Below are 21,481 nucleotides of genomic sequence, written 5' to 3'. Positions count from 1 at the left end.
AAAATAATAAAATACCTGACAATATCTTTATATTGTAAATTTGTATTGAATGAAGACCACACAATTTTAGCGTAGATGCAGATTCTGTCACAAATCTGCCACTTTGAAGAACCAGGTTTCCATCTAGCTCTTCAATCAAGTCCTAAAATCTTTCATCTCCAGATAAAAAAACCAGGTAATGCCAATGCACTAGACAAATTTAACAAATCAAAATAACATCTGAACATCCCTTCCATAATCCTCTCCATACATTTTATAACATCTCCATGAACCTTTTGGCTTTCCATCACCTATGTTTTGGCATTCCATTTTCTTGTCTACTTATTTCCCTATTCTAATTTTTAAAACTTGGAGGGAGATAATTATGAAGGAACTTTTAAGTAATATCATCTTATTTTATTTCATTTAGTTAAACAATTGATATTTGGTCAACATTTGCATTTTTAATTAATTTTTGACAGTCCAATAAAAATAAATTTAATTAATTGTCACTTAATATGGGGACATTATACATAAAATTCAATACGTAAAGATCTTTAAATTTGATTTATTGTATTTTGGCAAAATTGTCGACGCAGTGGTAGTGAAACCATTATAACCATGTTGCGTTTGCCTTCTACTACAAACATTTTTTCATATTGGCTCAACTTGTAGACAACAAGTTCCTCTTTTAATTCACAAATCAATCTGCAGGCAATTAATTTGTTGCATGTTGTTTGTAAGTGATTATTAAGCTCCAAGTTGCTAATAGTTTTTTCAAGCATGTTGGATGAGTTGAATGTGTTAGTAGAGATACAAGGAGGGGGGGGTGATGTACAGAGACAAAAAAATGAATATCAAGGTTCGAAGAGTTGTCTCGACTCTCAACAGATGAGGCAAACTTAAGTTGGAAGATGCATATAAGTAATTTAGAAGGTACCAAAGGAAGATAATGTCATATCAGATAGCCGAAATGACTAGAAAATTCCTCCAAGAAGCTTAGGCATGCCCCTAGGGGGTCTCATGTTGCACACCAAAATGACACTTGCCATAAAGCATAAAGTGATGTGGATTTTGCATATCAATGAAGAGTTAGATCATCCAAGTGATCTAAAAAGTCACTTCTCACTCAAATGATTTGTAATAACCCTGGCCCGGCTATAGCTCTAACTAATGCCAGTTATCTTGATGTTTGACATTTCTTCAAACATTTGACATGCAATAGTAATACTACTGAAATGAACTCTAAATGTCTGTGATTCACAATTTCCCTCAAATACAAATTACCACATTCAAATGAGTGAAGGGTAAAGCAATTTCTTGAACATCATTGACAATGACTGATCTAAATCAAATTGAAAGATAAGATTTGCAGATTATTTATCTTGCCAAATAAACATCAAAATACTGAATTTCTGATCACACACAATCTCTGAAGTTTATTGCAAATATTTAATAATTGCAGTTCTAAATCCCCGACTGTGATGTATTTGGTAAATTGCAATTTAGGCTACCATGCCGAGCTCTAAACAAGTCAATACTTGCAAAACATAACCAACCAAAACTAAAGTGTGCACAACTCTTAATTCCCTTACAAATTATAATGGCACCTAGCAGTTCATCGTCCAGAATCAATTTTGCAGCAGTTGTAAATGCCAATCAGAGGAGAAGTTGATTTGGCGCCCAGGCTCAACATGCAGCTACCGAATTATATATGTTGGGGGAATACTCCTTCAAGTTCAAATGCAAGTCTCCCCAATTATGTTTGCAGCCCTTCTGCAGGTCCAGCTGGAAAAAACACAGACCTCTTCTTTGCTAATGCTGGCCTCTATAATCAATTACAGGCCCCAAGTTTATAATTGCTGGCCCAGTAGTGAATCGGAGGGCAGAGAGTATGTCCGCAGGCATTAGTAAATGTGACGCAGGCCCCCAGCAGGTGAATACGGGTCTGCAAATACTAAATGCAGGCCTGGAAAGATGGTCGTAGGGCCTTCTAGGTAATTCGCAGGCAACACACGGGTGATTACAGGCCCCGATCCTCCGCCACAATGCCTCCAGTAATCAACACAGGTCTGCGAATAATGAAGATGACCGTCCCAACTAGAATTATAAGATAGGCCGACAACAATCCTAAACTCCAGCTGTCAATTGTCGACCTGATCGATCCCATGATTACAGGACAATAATTCACTAACCAGGGGTGTCTTCCAGCCCCAGTAAACACAGCAATAAAAGACACTCCTGAAATCTCAGAAATGCAATTTTCTCAGCAATTACAATGGTCCCAACCACAGGCAATAACAGTAAGGGAGGTTCAACAAATGACCGGAATATAATGGAATCACTTTACTTCAGCAGTGATTTGAAAACACTACTCAGCTTTAGAATCCTTATTCTGCAGCAGGGGAACATAAATAGTAACGTCTCATTCTATCATGGAAATATGTCTGAATAAGCAGGTACGACGTACTAGCCATCTGTCTTTCTTTGAGGGGCTTTGTTTTTAGTTTTCGTTGTTTTTAATCTATGCTGTTTTAAAGTCCATTAAAAAACAAATAATTTCGTTAAAGATGAATAAGTTTAGTATAATGGAATTTTCTTACAGGGGAACATAAATCAATAACCTCAGATAATCTCACCAAATCAACAAAAGCAAATAATAACCGGATGCTTTTTCCTTCACAATGAGCTCATATTTAATATTTCTAAACCCCGAAGGCATTTGTTTCCCAAACAAAACTCCACTTAAGAAACACAACATCACTTTATAACAAATAATAATAAATTGCCATTATAATAATATAAACTCTAATAATGAATTAATAAATATGAGCTTACGCAAAAAAAAAGCCAAATCCAATGCAGGTGATGACTGACTACTAGCGCCACCATCTCCACTACCGAATATGGCAACTGCCCGGAATCGAATTACTGAAAATGGTAAGTCCACAACTGAGACTCCCAAATCACCTTGTTAGCTCATGAGGTTCACTATAATGAATTGATTCAATCAAATGCAGAGCCTCGCAAAAAATGGGGACACTACATGATTGAACTTAACATCACAGTAGATTGAAAGATTGATAAAATATGATAAAAGGGATTAGGGGCACCCATGGAAATTGGATTGTGAAGCTGTCAAAGAAAACTAGTCCAAAAAATTACTCCAAGCACCTTGGGTTTTCCCATGAAGAGGTGATTTTCAAGTTCAAAATATAACGAAAAGGGGCAAATTAATGATTGAATGCATATGAGACTCCCATTATGAAAATTTCAAATGAAAAATAGAAGGTAAAACGTTCCTTATTACATACCTTCATGAACTTTTACTATAACTATTTTATTTGCTTAGTTGGAGATGTAAAGTTAGTGTTGAAATATGCTTATAGTACATATTGATGAATAATTCTAGCAATAGATGGTTATCATATTGATACAAAAGTGGCAAGAAGATTATTATGTCTAGTTGTGCCATATATCACGTGTTCTTTGGTAAATTTGACATATTAAATCGAAGAGATGAAAGCTCCTTTTATAGATTTACAAAGACAGTGTTTCGAAAAGAAATATTAATGAACTAAGGATGAAAATAGACACTACCCAATAAACTAAATACAAACTAAGATGATCATTAAAGAAAGATTACAATATTCTTATACCCTGCCTTAGTGGTCATCGTCTAACTACCCTATAGAAGATTGTACATGCTTTCCAGTTATAAATTCTTTATATAATGTCCCCTTCACCGCACTAGCCTTAATAGTGCCTAGTTGGTCTATCTTTCCCTCCGGATAGGCTAATGGCATATGTTTTAGGATGCCAACCAATCACAGGAGCTTGGGTTTCAGTTGAGGAGATTTAAATGGGAAATCCTAAGGTTTTAGTCACTTTATTTTATTGGATTGAAATGTAAAGTACTTTATTATTTAAAGTCACTTTAGGACAAATTGACTTAAGTGACTAAAAGACGAAATAGTCTTTTAGCCCACATTATTCAGTTGTTTGTATCTCCCCACACTTTGAGGTGATAAAAGGACGCCTTCTGCATTGAGATTCACAGAATGAAGATATGATAAATATTAGCAAATTGTTACAGATGGTTGCTTTAATGTGACTCACAATTTTAAGGACGAAACCCCTTAAAACAGTAAGGGAAGTTGGACGTAAACCCAGCTACTCTTAGTGAATTATTTACAGGTTGGTAGAGATATTGGAAGAATGATATGTCATTTCAAATCAGGTCTGTCCAGTTATTAGATATCTCTTCATATGCAAGTGGGAAATCGTAGGAGTCATCAAAGAAGGAGAGCAGATCTGCGACAGATAGATAAGTACTGCAACAGTAAGAATTATTAGTCAGGATGTGTATCTATTACAGAACAATAGCAAGGAAGTTTGGTTTGGTTGCCTATCATCTTTTTTACGTGGTTAGGAAGTAGTGGCTTTGAGTATGGTGGTGGGAGTTGCGGGTGAAGCTGGGTGGTGCAGAAGTGTCCACTGGAAGTAAGAATTAGCAGGCGGAAGACAATCACAATCTAGGACTCACGGCAGAGGCTTCACATTCTAGTGACGCATGCTCCTCGTATGGTAGTGCTTTGTCTGCTGTGGGATAGTAAACCAACCAGGGCAGTTTGGATTGGAACCAGCATTGCAATGCGGGGAACTCACTGTCCACTCCAAGGTGACGGGTTGAACATTTTTGTTACTGCAGCCTGTACAATGTGTTGGGACTAAAAATTGCATGTTTAATTTTGAGTCGCATATTGAAAATTTTGAGATTTCAAGCCCTCTAACTGCCCATAAATGCATTTGTACCCGGCTGTACCTTTGAGCCCCGTGAGGTGTTTAATGTTTCTAACACCTTCCATTCAGCCTATCCACTTGTTTCATGAAGTCAAATTGGCATTCCAAGCTATTTCATGAAGTCTCGTTTTGAGCAAATTCCAAATCTGCATTTCCATTAGTGTCAAACAGTGACAGGAGGCCTTGTTTGCAAGTGAATATCTCGCACCCAGAAATGTTTCATGATCTGCTACTTTGGGAATATCTAGTGTCCATACCATAGGGCCTATGTTTCAAATTTCGAGTCGTTTTGAGTCCGTTTGCCTAGGTTTTGAATCCCTCAAAGTTGGTCAGTTATCAATGTCATGCTGATATGAAATGTTCATAATTCTGGGAAGCCCTATTTGACGGGTTATAACTTTGACCCAGTTGACCAAAGTGCTAAAATTCCTTTTGCGTTGCATTGTAGATGTCAGAGACTTGTTATGTTTCAAGTTTCAGCTTATGACGAATCCGTTTGATTAGTTTTCGAACGTGATTCCAAATGGAATTTCTATATTTTTCCTGGTATTAGCATTTGCAGATTTTTCAGAACCCCTATTCGTGACGTTATACCTTGAGATCCGTGATTGCCTAGATCGAATGGATTGTACCACTGTGTTGTCCTCTGAAAATACTCCAAGTGTGTCAATTTGTAAGTCATGACGAATCCGTATGCACACTTTTCCAAATCAATTCCATTTGCAAAACACACTTTTTTGTCATTGTTTCCAATCTGCAAATTTGAGTAGCCTGCTTTGACCGCTTGCCATTTGCGTCCTTTTATTTGTCATGAGCCCAAATCCCAGATTCATAATGTCCTAGTGATAGTGAACCAATGCCCTGGTTTTCATCCTCCCATGTGTCAATTTACCTAGTTTTCGAAGCCAATTCCAAATGCGATTTGTTGTTTTCTGACATGTTCTCTTGCAGGCAGTTCTGAGAGGTCAACTTTGACAGCAGATATCTTTTGACCCCAAATTCGTCATGAGACAAGATCTGACGGGATGGAAGAATGTGGAGCAAAGAATCAATATGCCAGTTTTCAGAGCCCGAGCAGGTGTTCTGGTTAGTTTTTAAGGCCAATCCATGGACCTCCTGGCTCAAAATTGACAAGTTGCAGAAAGAGGTGAATTCGAGTTTCAAATGCTGGTTCAGTGATCGAACTTAATTTCAGACAATTCGAGGTGATCATTGGGTCATTATGCAAAGTCAGTTGTTTGAAAACGAAATTTTACTTTAGCCAGACCCACTTTGGGGTCCGGCTAAATTCATCAGATGGGTGATATGCCAGTCTAGTTTCAATGGGTATGAAAGAAAGCTTATAATGTTCAAAAAATTTATTACTAATAATGGCAAAAGCCTCACCATTTGACCAAATCAGTTGAGCTTTCGTCCTTTACATTGTAAAATGCATTCTATGCTTCTTGAAAGGAGGTTGCAGCAACATCTTATCAGAGGGGACTGTTGAAGCTGGAAGAGAGCTTATGTTACCAAACTCAATAATCAGTTGAAGAGTTCTTCAGATAATAAAGGGCTTGATGCTAATGTGTTATATATATCTCACATCCAAGTGAACCAAGCAAAAGCCGAGTCAAACGATTATCATCATCATGCCTTTGGCATGAGCCAAATTTAACTAGCAAAGGAAATGTCAACGCTTTAGAGGCTTTTGACCCCATCAATGTGCACGAGAATATCAAGACGTCATGCAGATATAGAAGCACACCAAGTGTTTGAAAAGCCACCAATCTAATAGAGTTCTCCATCAGCATTTGATTTGAAGAAGCCGCTGTTTGAAAAGAAGCAGGGCACCTCGTTCAAAGGCATCTCACTTTTTCTAACGCCAGCATGTAAGAGAACCTGTGGCCAATGTTAAAAAGAAAAATCCATGTCAAAACAACAGACACACGTAGGCATGAAAAGAAGTAAATCAGAGGAAAATGTATGAAGAGGAGGAGACGCCACGCATGGGAGCAGGCAGGGGATCCACTTTGGAAGCTCCACGCATTCAGAGTACTCACGACCAATAAGGAGGAAGGCATCGAGCCACCAATAAAAAAGAAACAATCCATGCATAAAATGAGCTCACGCAGTTAATGATAAAAAGTGCCAGCCAAATGCAAATAAGCCCACGCCAACAAAGCCAGTGACATGAAAAGTCACGCAGGTCAAAGGGCATTAACAAGAAACTTGCGCAGAGAAAAGCCAAACATCCCAAGCTGCAGGGCTCAAGGAGACGTTGCATTAATACAAGAAAGAGTGCAAGAACAGGGGAGAAATAAGCTCCCAAGCCGCTGGGTACAAACAAGGAGATTGCAAGTCATTTGCTGACAATGAATACATTTGCATTGAAGCCTTGGTTGATGAAGTAGCTGAGACGCCCATTTTGAAGTATGCTTAGGAGGCAAAATATCCACGTAGCAAGGGAAACTCGTAAGGAAAATGTTGTGGAAAACAACTCCTCCTTCCACTTTCACCGTAACAAAGGAATCTACTAGCTAAAGAGGGTCCACGCGTGAATAGGGGAGTCCAAATCAAATTGGAGAAGACCCTGTGCAAGAAAAAAGAGTCCACGCCAAGTTGAAATAAAGAACAGAGCTGAAAACAGTTGAAACTTTTATCCCACATTGGGGATGCGTGGATGTCTTTTGATCTTTAAATGCAAGGACACACATAGCTTAAAATGTCTTTAAGACATGGTGTCTTTTGTGGATGTGAAGAGTTGCGTGTGGGCCCCATGTGTTAGATGAAGATGACAACTGTTGTGAAAGTATGCATAATTTTGAACAAAAATGTAGGTATGATGACATGGCGAGTTCACAGACCGGTGCATGAGATGTCGACACGTGTCAAGATCAATGATTGGCGCAAATCCGCAAAACTAAGATGCTTGATTGTTAAAAAGTGCGGGAATGCAGAATTTCAACATGTGGCAAGCGAGTTCCGCATGTGATGACGTGGGAGTCGGGAGCGTGATCAGAGATGAAGCATAGGATGCTGCCACGTGGCAGATTCAACAGTGAGCGCAATTCCGCAAAATGGAGATGTGCACCGGTTAAGCAAAGAGGGTATGCGGGCGTGTGACACGTGGCACCGGGCCCGCCCAGTGCTGACATGGCAATCTAGTGGCAGGATGTAGAAGTTGGCCAATCATAAAGTGCCACGTGGCGCCCAGTCAAACAGAGGTTTGACCTTGGATTTTGGGGGATAGGGAACAATTTGAAAAATAATAAAAAAATATTATTTGTTTCTCAGAATGCAAATGCATGTCAAACTTTTTAAAATCAAAAAGGGCATTTAAACTAAGTTTGAACTTTAGTTCAATTTAAATTTTTCAAAATTTTAAAAAACAATTGAGTTGTAGATCAGACATTTCTAGCAGAGGGGGACATTTTTCAAATTGACTTCCTGGGTGTTTTCGGTAGGCTAAATATGTGATATTATATATCGCCGAAATCGGGAGAATTTGAATTTTTCGATTATGCAGTTAGTTTCTGCACAAGAAGCAGTCTGTTTGAGCTATAAGGGGTTTTCTATCAGGTTTCCAATTTGCAACTGTATTCAAGTATCAAAGTTCAAAACTAATTTTTGACATGTTAATGACCTGAATGTGGTTAAAAGGCAATGAAAATGCAGTTTGGGTCGAATTTGGTCACCTATTCACTCAGTAAAAACTCAAATTTCACCAAAATTTCATAAGGCAAATCAGATATTTTGGATGCAAAAGGGTTTTTCATCATTGAGCAGAGATGTGTCAAGATCAGTTACAAGTAATGATGAAAACAAAATTAGATCAAAGGGGTAGAAAGATGAAAGAGGTTTTCAGTTGTAAGAGATTGAATTTCAAGTGGACAGATGTCAGTTGCATAACAAATCCGGGAATTCACTTCTTGTTATATCTTTCTTTCATCCATTCATTGTAAGGGTTGGAATTTTGGAAAGTTTCTCTAGAATGAAGGCATTTAGTCGAACTGGACCTGGAATTGATGAATTTCGAATGGAAGAACTGGGATGTGTTGGTTCCAGACCATGAAACTTTGCTTTGGCTGTGATACCCCCTTCCCATCCCATCAATTTCTCATTCCTGCCATTTTCTCTCTTGTATGACAGCATTTGTTCATTGAATAGTCTAGTTTATTAGGTTCTTTGTGAGTTAATTTCATGCATTTTTATGTATTATTTCAAGGAAATCAATACAAGGAACAAGGGTTGAGTTTCATGTTAAATCTTGTCTCCATTCTCAGTGAGTTGTAATGTTTTATGGTCTTTGAACAAAGAGCCTAGATCATAAATGCAGTCCCTTAAGGTTGTATGTTGCTTCATTGTTGCTTGTAACTCAAGGAATTATGTAAATGCTTTAGAGATTCAATAGGGTTGCAGGTTTATTGAGGAGGATATCAGGTAAGAATGAGATTTAAGTTGAACATTGATGTCTATTTACAAGGTGAATGGATAGATCATATATCTGAATATATGAATAAGTATCAGATATCCAAAATGCATGAGGGAGATTCATGAATTTGCCCAATGGATCAGGCATTGATCAGATACAAGGTCATTAAGTCTGTTGTCCATACATGGTTTTCATCCACTTTCCCCACCCACATAAAATCAAATCAAATTCAAATCATCTTTACATTTTATGTTGAAGAGCTATAATAGTGTAACCCTCACTCATCTTATGCATTTCATAGATTTGCACCTAGCTACCGTAGATCTGTGATTATTACATGAGTCATTAGGAGAAATAAGGGTAAAATCTGTAGTAAATAGATTCAGGGATATGTTTTGCATTGGTACGATATCGATAGAATCTATAGGTCCATCCGCCTAGGTTTTGCAGAGCCTGAAGTAGAAGAAGGGTCAAGCCTTATAGTTGGCCTGGTGTCTGAAATGATGTGTTGAAAATGGGAGTTAGCTGCCCCTAGATATGTCATCTTCTCATTGGGATAATTGAAAATCCTCCTGCGTTTTCAAACACCAACACAACGGAGCATCCACTACGGCTTTCTTCTATGGTGAAATTGGGTTAGTATATTGTATTTGTTTAGTGTGGGTGACAAATTACATTGTGAGTGGAAGATTAACTCTATTGTTTCTTTTGCATATTGGTTTAAGATAGTATGTTATCGTTGGGCTTGAATTTCTTATATCAATGCAATTCTGGAGATAGTATGTGTTGTGTTGAATAACCTTGTTTAAAAACACTCTTTGTCGTCGGTAAATATTGTGTAGCCGACAGGGTGTGTGTCAAGGTGTATGTCATCGGTAAATGCCCCTTTGGGAAGGTTCTTGTTATGCAACAACATGTTGTTTGTGACCGATGGACCCCTTTGGGAAGGTTCTTCGGAAAGTATTTATACACCCTTCGGGATCATTGTAATCATCATAAACATAGTGTAATATCTTTGGCATATGTGAATAATAAAACGAGTACTGTTGTTCTTATCTATTATCTGTATGCATTGATTCATTTACCCCGGTACGGTAAACACTCTTTTGGATATTAATCTTGGAAAGAATACTGCCATAGTATTAACACATTCAGTGTTCAGTTCACACACCAATTGTTTGTTAAAATTCCACGAGTATAAATTTCATTTCTTCAACCAGATTAAGGGTGGGAATATTACACTCTACAACATTTTGTTGATACTGATACCCTCCTCGGGTCTGCATTATTTCGATGACCAAGAGTAGCCAAAAACTGTGCAGAAAAAATGGAGAAGGATGCCCCCTTCTTTTGTATGCTTTGCAACAAGAGACATGAGCCTCCCACTAACTTTGCCACTTAGATGAGTTTGCCACTAACCCTCGCTAAATCTGCAAAACTTCTAACCAGAATCATCACAAAAGTCCAACCTAATGGTGGATAACAGAGTTGTTCCTCCCTATAGCCAAAGATGTGCCAAGAGCAACTACCATGATTTTTGAGGAAAAAATGGCAGACCCTCTAATTTTTTGTCAAAGAACACAAGGCCTCAAAATAGACTGCAAAAAGTCACCAAATCCAAGATTACAAATCATCAATTTTTCAAACAATGGTAAAATGACACAAAGGAATCCCATGCAACTATATGAATTATAGAATCCAAAAATGATTTTAAGGATAAAAATAAAAATAAAAAGACTAAACAGTTAGATAGCACAATATCCATGAGACGAATAAGCATACAAAACATTTTTTAAGGAAAAAATAGTAAAACCTTTCTAGAAACCACAGAGTCTTGCCTGACAAGAGCAAACCCTTATTTTTGAAGAAAGTACTCAAAATCTACAATAATATTTTTTTGGAGACTATAAAAAATTCACCAAAAAGAAATTTAAGGGGCAAAAATTATGAAAAGACATAATTTTTTAAAGGGAGAAAGTTATGAGAACTCATCAGAAATTTTTGAGGGGAAAAAATTATGAGAACCCATTAGAAAACCCTTCATGTATTAAAAAATGATACTTTGCATGGTAAAACAACACATGCAAGCAACATGTAACTCACAAAAAGCACATACAAGCAACATGCAAGAACAAGCAACAAACATTCAAGTACATGCTATTAATTCTATAATTTCGAAATCATACTAGTCTGATGGTACAGATCGTACAGATCTGGTTATGCATAAAATGCTTTACTAATGAAGGCCTAAATATATAATTGCCTAGTCTTTAGTAATGATTGACATCTCCCTTGGAGTAATGTTGTTTGAGATTAAACTTGAACAAATTAGTTAGTTTAATCACTAACTAAATCTATTCCATCATTAGACGTCGATTTGGACAGAACAATTCTGGCCTACCTAGAGAGGGACATGTCACTTCTAGGTACATGCCCCTTGGGTGCCATATTTATTTAGGTTATGATTGTGGATAAAGGACACACATTGAAACTAAGTCTGCTCCTTTAGCATTCATTGCCTCATACAAATTATAGCAGAACAAATATATTATTGCATAATTATATATCTCGACAAGAAGGATTAATATTCCATTTGTAATTGATCAAGACCATCTCCAACGCTTTAAAGGTATTATATCAGTTTGATTTAGTAGCAGAATTTTCATAAACTTTACATGGTATCAGAGCTCTAGTAGTCGAACCTAGGCTCTGCAAATTGACGATCAAACTTTAAATATCTAGCAACATCCTTCTATCTTCAATGGCAAGCACAATCAGACCTGAGGACAAGTTTGATGGAAAAGAACACTTTGTTTCTTGGAAATTCAGAATTATGATGATTCTTGAAGACAATGATGTGAAATAGTTTATTGATAAAGCATCCAAGCAACCTGATGTTGAACCTAATAAAACTATATGGAGTGAAGAAAACAGGAAAGCCATGCAAATCATATTAGATGGAGTGAAAATGTAACGAAACATCAAACAACATTTAATATGATGAATGCATTATTAAATGCATACGAGGTTAACAATGCAACTAGAACCCTTGCACTAAAAGGGCAACTAAATCATAAACAGATAAAGAAGGGAGAATCTACGAATTCTTACTTCCTAAGGGTGGCTAGTCTAAGAGATGAACTTGCAAGTATACGGGCCATAATTGAAGACAAAGAACTAACACTTATCGCTGTAGATGGGTTATCGGATTCATGGGAAACATTCTCACAATGAGTAAGTGCTAAAAACAATCTTCTTGACTTCAATAGACTTAAAGGAGATTGCCTTCAAGAAGAAGGGCAATCAAAGAAATGACAAACCTAAGAAAGATCTATTCAAAATAAAATGCTTCAAATGTGAAAAATTTGGACACTATAGATCTAATTGCCTTGAGAATACAAAGCAACAAGTAAACTGTACAAACATTACTAGGGAAGAAGAAAACTATGATCCTGAGAATCGTGTATTGTAAATGCATTATCAAGAAAAGCATGGGTAATTGATAGTGGATCATCTCGACACATTACAAGATACAAAGAAGCACCTGACTCTATATTAGAAGTTGATGGCGATGTTACCATTGATGATAATTCCTCTCATTTAGTCAAAGGAATTGGGAATTGCACCTTGGAACTGAAGTCAGGTAGTTCTCTACATCTCAAACAAGTACTCTATGTACTAGAAGTAAAAAGGAATCTAATCTCTTGTACAACACTTGAAGATGATGGACATAATGTTGCATTCATGGACAATAAAGGAATGACTTGGTCTAAGAACTCTTCATTTAAGAAATCAAAGTTGATTGTTCAAAGAATAGGATACTTGTATGGATTAAATACAAAACCTAGTCAACCTATTCAAGCCTTAATTTATGAAGCTGTTGATATAAATGAAATATGGCACAAAAGATTAGGACATCTAAATTTCAAAACCTTATTGACTATGGAGAAGATGGTTACTAATTTACATAAGTTGAATAAAGATCATTCAAGTATATGTAAAGGATGTGCTTTGGGCAAGAACGCGAAAAGTCCATTTCATGATAACACTAGAAAAGCTAACAATGTTTTGGAATGTCCACTTAGATTTATGTGGACCTATGTCTATTCCTTCTCTTAGAGGATTCTAGTATTATATACTTTTTATAGATGACTTCTCTAGGAAAACTTGGATTTACTTCTTAAAATGTAAAGAATTAGAAGAAATCCTTAAGAGATTAAAAAAATTCATAACCTTAACTGAAAACTTATCAAGACACAAAATTAAAACTCTTAGGACTGATAATGGAGGGGAATATTCTTCAGATTTGTTTAAAGAATTTTGTAAAGAAGTAGGAATTAAGAGGGAGTATACTGTTTCTTATAACCTACAACAAAACAGGGTAGCTGGAAGGAAGAATAGAACAATTATTAGAAGTAGCAAGAGCTATGATATTTGATCAAAATTTAAAATATTATCTTTGGGCAGAAGCCTCTTATACTGTTGTCTATTTCAAAACAAAAGTTCTCACTCCCACATTAGAGATAAAACTCCTAAAGAAGTCTTTACTAAGGTTAAACCTAATATAAGCTATCTTAGGATATTTGGGTGCCCAATATACATGTTCCACAAGAAAAGAGAACTAAGTTAGAACCCTCTAGGAGGAAAAGTATTTTTGTCGGGTGTAGTGAAACATCTAAAGCATATAGAATTTTCATACCTGGTCAGTAAAACATTGAACTTAGTAGGGATGTAATATTTGAAGAAAATTTAGCATTCAAAAGAGCCCTTAGTTCTGAAGATCCCACTCATTTACCTAGTTCTGAAGAAAATCATGAATCTAAGTTTTAGAGGGAGAACATTGAAGAGATTGAAGATGAAATTCAAAATCTTAATATTGAGGAAATTCAAAATTCTAAGAAAAGACCACTTTGGGCAATTAAGACTGTAGAGCTTCAGCACAAGAGTTTGCTGCACCATCTGAAACCTTTTAGAGAAAGCAAAAGGCCCAAAAGATTTTCTAGTTATGCAACAAACATGAGTGATTTATTTAAATCAGAACCAACCAATGTTTTAGATGCGATTAAACATACAGCTTGGAAGGATGCTATGGCAGAAGAATACCAATCCATTATGGAGAATGATGTTTGGGAAATTGTTCCAAGGCTTGAAGGAAAATTTGTTGTTTCTTCTAAGTGGATAAATCAACCATCATTGAAAAATATAAAGCCAGATTTGTAGCCAGAGGTTTTTCTCGAAAGGAGGGAATTGATTATGAAGAAACCTTTGCTCCAGTTGTCAGATACACCTCTGTAAGAGTAGTCCTAGCTATTGCAGCATCGAAGGGATTGAAAGTACATCAGATGGATGTAAAAACAACATTTCTGAATGGAAAGATATAGAAGAGGGATATTTGGAGCAACATGAAGGATTTGAAACTCATAACTCTAAATTTTTTGTTTGTAGGATCAAGAAAGCTCTCTATGTGCTTAAACAGGCTCCAAGGGCATGGTATGAAAGAATTGATAAGTATCTCACCAGTTTAGGATTCTAAGAGAATGAAGCTGATCCAAATCCCTACTATAAAAAGAATAAAGATGATATGATAATTTTGATACTATATGTTGATGATTTACTAATAACAGGTGATGATCATCTTATAGATCAATGCAAGAGAGATCTAATCAGAGAATTTGAAATGAAAGATTTAAGACTCCTTCATTACTTCCTAGGATTGGAAGTATGGTAGAACTCTAACGGCATCATACTTAATCAAGGAAAGTATATACTAGAAATCTTGAAGAGATTTGAAATGTGGAATTGTAGACCTATATCTTTTCCTATGGAGACTAATCTACCCAAACTTAAGGAAGTACCAACAGAATCACCCTCCATAGATTCTACTCTTTATAGACGGATGATTGGGTCCCTTATATACTTCGTAAATACAAGACTTGATATTTGCTCTGCTATTAATGCTTTAATTCAGTTTATGTGTGAGCTGAAGGAGATTCACCTAGTTGCAGTCAAACACATTATGAGATGCTTACAAGCCACTCTTAACCTTGGGCTCAATATGAGAAAGTTGACTTGGACTTACATGGATTCACAGACTTAGACTGGGGTGGCAGTGTTAATGATAGAAAAAACACTTCAAGATGTTGTTTCAGTTTAGGCTCAACAATGATATCATAGATATGCAGAAACCAGCCATCTATAGCACAGAGTTCCACAAAAGTTGAATATATTGGAGCAGCAATGGCCTCTCGAGAAGCAGTTTGGCTTAGAAAGTTACTTGTGGGATAATTTGATCAACCCATGAATTCTACTATGATTCATTATGATAATCAGAGTTCCATCGAGCTTTCTGTAAATCCAATTTTTTATGACAAGTCCAAGCATATTGAAATTCCTTACCATTATATAAGAGATATGGTAGACAGGAATACTGTAAAATTAGAATACATTTGCACTGCAGATCAGGCAACAAATATTCTTACCGAACCTCTCTCACGAGTGAAGATAGATCACTTCAGGAAAAGACTTGTTATGGTTGAATTATAATACATTTGTATGCTTTAAATTATTGTCAGGCTATTGACTGTTATGAGCTCCACCATTTGTATTTATCATATAAGAGGTGACAATCTCTAAGATAATGAACACTTGTATAAAAGACATTATGAGAGATGATGATCTCTTAGATAATGTGTTGAACAGTAGAGAACTACTGTCAGATCTAGATGAGTTCAAGATCACATTGTGATATAGACATTTCTATGCCTATAAGTCACAACTTGGATAAAGGAAGAATTTAATTATTCTCCAGATTTTATCCTGTGAACTAGTAGATCTTAACTCAGGAGCATATTGTGATGTAGGCTTGTCAGTACCTATGAGTCACAACTTGGATAAAGGAAAAATTTAATCATTCTCCAGATTTTATCTTGTATATTGCATTCAATGCAATATCATTATCACTAGTATAAGTGATAAGTCATATCATAGGTATAGTAATATGACATAGTATCATGTGTTCAATGATACCACATGCTTAGAAGATTCAGATAGATATAGAGTATCAGTCTATGCTTATTCATCTTTATTGATGATGCTAGATATGTTATCGCTTAGAATGATTTTCAAGTTAATAGGGGGTGTTAATTCTGTAACTTTGAAATCATACTTGTTTGATGGTACAGATCGTACAGATCTGATTATGCATAAAATGCTTTACCAATGAAGGCCTATATATATGATTGTCTAGTCTTCAATTATGATCCATGTCTCCCTTAGAGTAATGTTGTTTGAGATTAAACTTGAACAAATTAATTAGTTTAATCACTAACTAAATCTATTCCATCATTAGACGCCGATTTGGAGAGAACAATTCTAGCCGACCTAGAGAGGGACATGTCACTTCTAGGGACATACCCCTTGGGTGCCATATTTATGTAGGTTATGATTATGGATAAAGGACACATTGAAACTAAGTCTGCTCCTTTAACATTCATTGCCTCATAGGAATTGTAGCAAAATAAATATATTATTGCAGAGCTATATATCTCGACAAAAAGGATTAATATTCCATCTGTAATTGATCAAGACCATCTCCAACACTTTAAAGGTATTATATCAGTTTGATTTAGTAGCAGAATTTGTAGAAACTTTACACATGCAACCCTCAAAAATTAGAGACTCACTCAAATTAGGAAATTGCACAATCAAAACCCTTAGTGAGGATTGCGGTTTTCAATAAAAATCTTTGAAGACGACCATAATATTTTAATAAAATATCTCCAATGATTTTATTTTTAAAATTGATAAATGAATTTCTAGAAAAAAGATTCCAAATCAAAAGAGGCTCAAATTTTTCTTAAATTGCCAAAATAATGAAATTCCACCAACTTTCTCTTATACCATGTTATGGTAAATGTATGTTGTATTAAATAGAGAAGATGAAAGCTCCTTATATAGGTTTACAAAGACAACATTTCTAAAAGAAACATTTGTGAACTAAAGACAAAAATAGAAACTACCCAATAAACTAAAAAAAACCTGCGATCACCATTAAAAAAACATTACAATATTCAAATAAAGTGGATGTAGGAGGATGGATCACCCTCAAGGAGGGAGGGATAGTATCATCAAGAAGACAGGATGCAAATGCGAGGAAAGATCAAAAGTACCATCCAAGCTTGGAACCAAAAGATAAGTAACCTTTGTCATTTGGTCACAAGATTTGTAGGGTCATGTGTGGTTGTAAGTCGCTAGTGGGCAGTAGTGGGTATAGAAGGCCCTTCTCTTTCTCATCTTTTAATTAAAATAATCTAAAGTACACTAGTAATATCTTTCATCATTGTGTCAATTAGAATTGGATTAACAATTTGGGAGTTCTATTAATTCAATTGAATCCTTCAAATAAATGAATCTAACTATATAATATATTTATTTCTGCTCAATCAATTTTAAAATCATTACTAGTATCCTATACAAACATAGATATTTGAAGAGTGTGAGTATACATTTTTTTAATTCATTAATGACAAGAAAATCATTAATCAAAAAACTTGAATTTTTTTTCGCAATTGTTCAAGACTGCCAAGCATACTAAGCATTTGAGCCAAGTTTCCTCATACTAAGCATCTATGTTCAAGACTGCCAAGAGGTTTTGTGTGTGATTGGCATCCCAACTAATAAGAGCAAAAGAGACCAAATACATTGGGTTGACGAGCCTTGTAAGAGGGTGACAAGGGGCGATCATAGAAAAAGGATATCCTTTGTTGCATATTCATTATCGAATCAAGAAATCTTATGGATGGATAGGCTTCACATTCATACCAAGATCTTATCCCTCCATTATTACTTTTATTCTTTCTTCATTTTCAAACCAAAGCATCCTGTCATTAAGTATTGTGGGGGGAGGGGGGCTTGACAAGTTTTCATCATATTGAGGGAAGTGTTAGAAGGAAGGTTGATAAAGGAGAAAACTCCTTTCCCTCACTCTTGTGTGACTGCTGCAAAATTGTCAATTAATTCCTCAAGATTGGGAATCTTTTCAGCAGATTTTCCCTCTCAATTGCCATGTTTTGTTGAGTTGTCCAACTGAGAACGGCGAGGGCTGCAACTTATTCACCCCTGGAGAAATGAGCATGGGATCATACTGTATTTGATCCGTGACTTCTGTAACCGATCACAGCTTGGTGCTTCTCAAAGTGTTCATTTTCCCTTACATCTACTCTTTTTTCATAATTTTTCAGTTGGAGCTTTGCAAACAAAAGAAATCATTGATTATGAGAATGTGTGTGTGTGTGTGTGTGTGTGTGTGAGAGAGAGAGAGAGAGAGAGAGAGAGAGAGAGAGAGTCTCTTCAATTCTATTCGCTCTTGCTACTTCAATCTAAGCATATGCATTTGTACCGTCTACATTCTCCAAGAGTTTTGATTCACTTTTGCATTCTTAATTAAAGTAGCATCTGAATTCACTTGATGGTATTAGCTCATTAAATTACCAATTACAGACATTGAATGTCAGCAAGAGCAAGAGGAAGGATCGTTGGGGGATTTGATTCAATTATATTATGGGGGATTTGATTCAATTATATTATTGTATCAAGGAAACTTCATTAGCTATTTGATTTGTGTTGGCTAGAAGTTTTTTAATTCACTGTGACCACAACTTGCAAAACTGTAACTCTAGGCAACATCAAGTGAGATTACTCTCTCCTCTCAGCAATAGGGGAGGCTCAGAGCTTCTTACTGTAGGTGGCTTCAACAAAGACTTAATTGGAAATTATAAAATAGGAGGGTTCTCTTAATCTATTCCTCCTCTTTTCAGGAATGATTTTTACAAACACTTACAAACAACACTAAAACTTAACAAAAAGTACCTGTTGGTACAATAATATCAATGAGTTGTGGGTTGACATAAAACAACACATAAGTCTGTAGATTTGTGTTGAAAAGTTCGATGTTTGTGGTGTGGATGAGAAACTGGACTTCTCAAACTCCAAAACTAGGTACCAAAGTTTGTATATATCCCCGACTAGCCAGCATGCTTTGAAGTGGCAATTTGTTCTCAAGCTTGCTAGAATGCTTAAATGAAAATGACAGTATGGAAGCTGTTGTCAACACCTATAAATTTGAGCAAGTAATTATCGAGTTTAATATCATGTGAGCCTAATTGGTATTGCATTTTATTAGACACTTGAAGTGGTTCATGAATCCAACAAAGCTCCTTATTTTTGGTGCTATAATTCCCTGAAATGGCCTGCAGGGAAGGTTTTGAATATTTCTTTTTCAAATTCCACAGGTTGCCGACTTCATGTGTTGAGAAGGCATGTTAGCCATTTGGTAGAGCGCAATTGAATAAGATGAAATGAAATTGTTTACAAAGTTGCACACAGTGATTTGTTTGTGGCAAGCAATTCAAGCACAATTTTTGCAATGATATAGAGCCCAACAAATATATGTTTCCAGAATGAGAGGTCATGTGGTTATGAAATAACACTTGGAGGAAAAATCCACATGTATATGTAAGGAAATGATGGGATTTGATAAGGAGACTGCTGTTATGGTAATAATTAGGCTGGCTTCTCGGAAAATGGAGATGGGAGAAGTTTGATGGAGTGAAATGTTCATGTTCAAACTCAGGTACTCACAGTTTCTATAATATTGTTAGATGTGGCTCCAGTGTCATCAAATTGTATTCTTTGTTGGATGTCTATGTATCATTTTTTGCCATGGTATGACCAGTGTACAATGGCATAACAAGGGCTATCAAAATCAGCCAGAAGCATCGGGCTTTTTCTCAGTTATTACAAGCACCCCGAAATGAAGTATGGGCTATTCTTTAAGAATGATTTACTGCACTTCGATTAGATATTTGTGATCAACCTCAATCAGAAAACTAATACTTACAAATAATGCGAGCTACACTTCGCAATCTGGGTTGGTTACAAGGTTTTGGATTCAAACTAAAAGTGATTTGTCTAATTTTCTTAATTACAAGAATGTGTCTATTATCCATTTGTTTAGGACTAGGATAATGGAAAACTAGAATGAAATTTTATAACTAAAAATGAAGTAGTTATTGAAAGAAAGGGTTCATTGGGGAAATCTATAAATATATAATCAAAAGACATAGGAAAAGGGGCTGGATTTTTCTGAACCCCTTCTCCTTTAAGGCATGAGTGAGACTTGTTAACTGTTGAGGGCATTTTGATTTTATACAGGAGGGTGTTTTGTCTATTTTAGACATGATTTTTGTACAAGTGCAGAATGGTCTTTGAGCCTTTCTCTTTTGCATTTAAAGAATGGAAGGGATATATGTTAAATCTCTGATTTTAGATGTGTTCTTTTTTATTGTAGTTAATATTTGAGTTATCACAATTGTTCTCTAATGCTTTCCTTCCACTATAATTATGCAAATGTTTGCCCCAAAATCTTTGAGTTTTGGTCATTTTTATATCTGAAAGGGAAAATTTCAAATCTTCCTCTGCCTGTGCTGAGTAAATGGTCTTTGTGCTGTTGTTCGTGTTTTCCTTTATCTCTCAATCCTAGATGACATTTGTATCATAGTGATGTGCAGATGTTAGTTTAACTTTCCTGCTTTCTAGTTAAAAGCATACTGCAAAAACTCAAAAATAGATCTTACGAGGGAGCTGTACTTCTAAAATTCAGAGAAGATTGCTAACCCAATAAGAAATCTCTCCAACTGTTAGTTACAATTTGTCTTCACATTTGGTCTGAAGCAAGTAATTTTAATCATTATTTTCAAAAGGCCAATATGTTAACAAACAGATATAAAGGAGGTATCACATCTTTTTCCATTTGTTGTTATTAATTATGTGAGTTATTGTACAAGATTTGTGAGTTTCTTAGCATCTTTGGGAAGGATAAAAGGTGACGTGACATCTCTGGAGATTCAAAGTTGGTCGAAATTGAGTGCCACCCTTCCATAAAAGAAATGGAAGCTCCCTACATGCTGCCACACCATTATTCGAAGGTAGCAACGTATTCCACCTAGCAAATGGAGCCATACAAGGGGGAAATTACAAAGGATGATCTCTGTTGGGTGGTCAACTAGTTTATAGTCCAGGTCAGCAGTTTAGGAATTTAAATATTAGAATTTCCTTAATAATTTTCTGTTCTAATTTTCAGGGAATTGTGTTATGTAACAGCAATTACCAAGAGTTGAAATAAATTCACTGTGATCATCCTAAGGAATGTTTTTGATATCAATGAAGCTGATATGTATACGTGAGATATTAAAATTAATACTGTGTTGATTATTCGCAATATCAATT

The 21,481-nt window shown here is 35.9% G+C and overlaps 1 protein-coding gene across 4 annotated transcripts in view; it reads left to right on the top strand.

Annotated features, from left to right (window-relative positions):
* LOC149573106 (Transducin family protein / WD-40 repeat family protein) overlaps window positions 1-21,481 on the top strand; it is a 258,800-nt gene that overhangs the window by 226,319 nt on the left and 11,000 nt on the right. The window contains exon 19 of one of the 4 annotated variants that reach the window (XM_089814286.1): window positions 21,040-21,273. The exons of the other annotated variants lie outside the window; for them this stretch is intronic. Within the exon in view, the coding sequence (XP_089670412.1) occupies window positions 21,040-21,081 (42 nt within the window). The 3' untranslated portion in view covers window positions 21,082-21,273. The remainder of the gene's footprint in view (window positions 1-21,039; window positions 21,274-21,481) is intronic. 4 annotated transcript variants of the gene reach the window in all.

This window comes from Cupressus sempervirens, chromosome 2 (assembly GCF_028749045.1).
Source record: "Cupressus sempervirens isolate cs-2001-9-10 chromosome 2, ASM2874904v1, whole genome shotgun sequence".
In the NCBI taxonomy this organism is placed as follows: Eukaryota; Viridiplantae; Streptophyta; class Pinopsida; order Cupressales; family Cupressaceae; genus Cupressus; species Cupressus sempervirens.
This window is presented reverse-complemented; position numbering and strand designations above follow the sequence as displayed.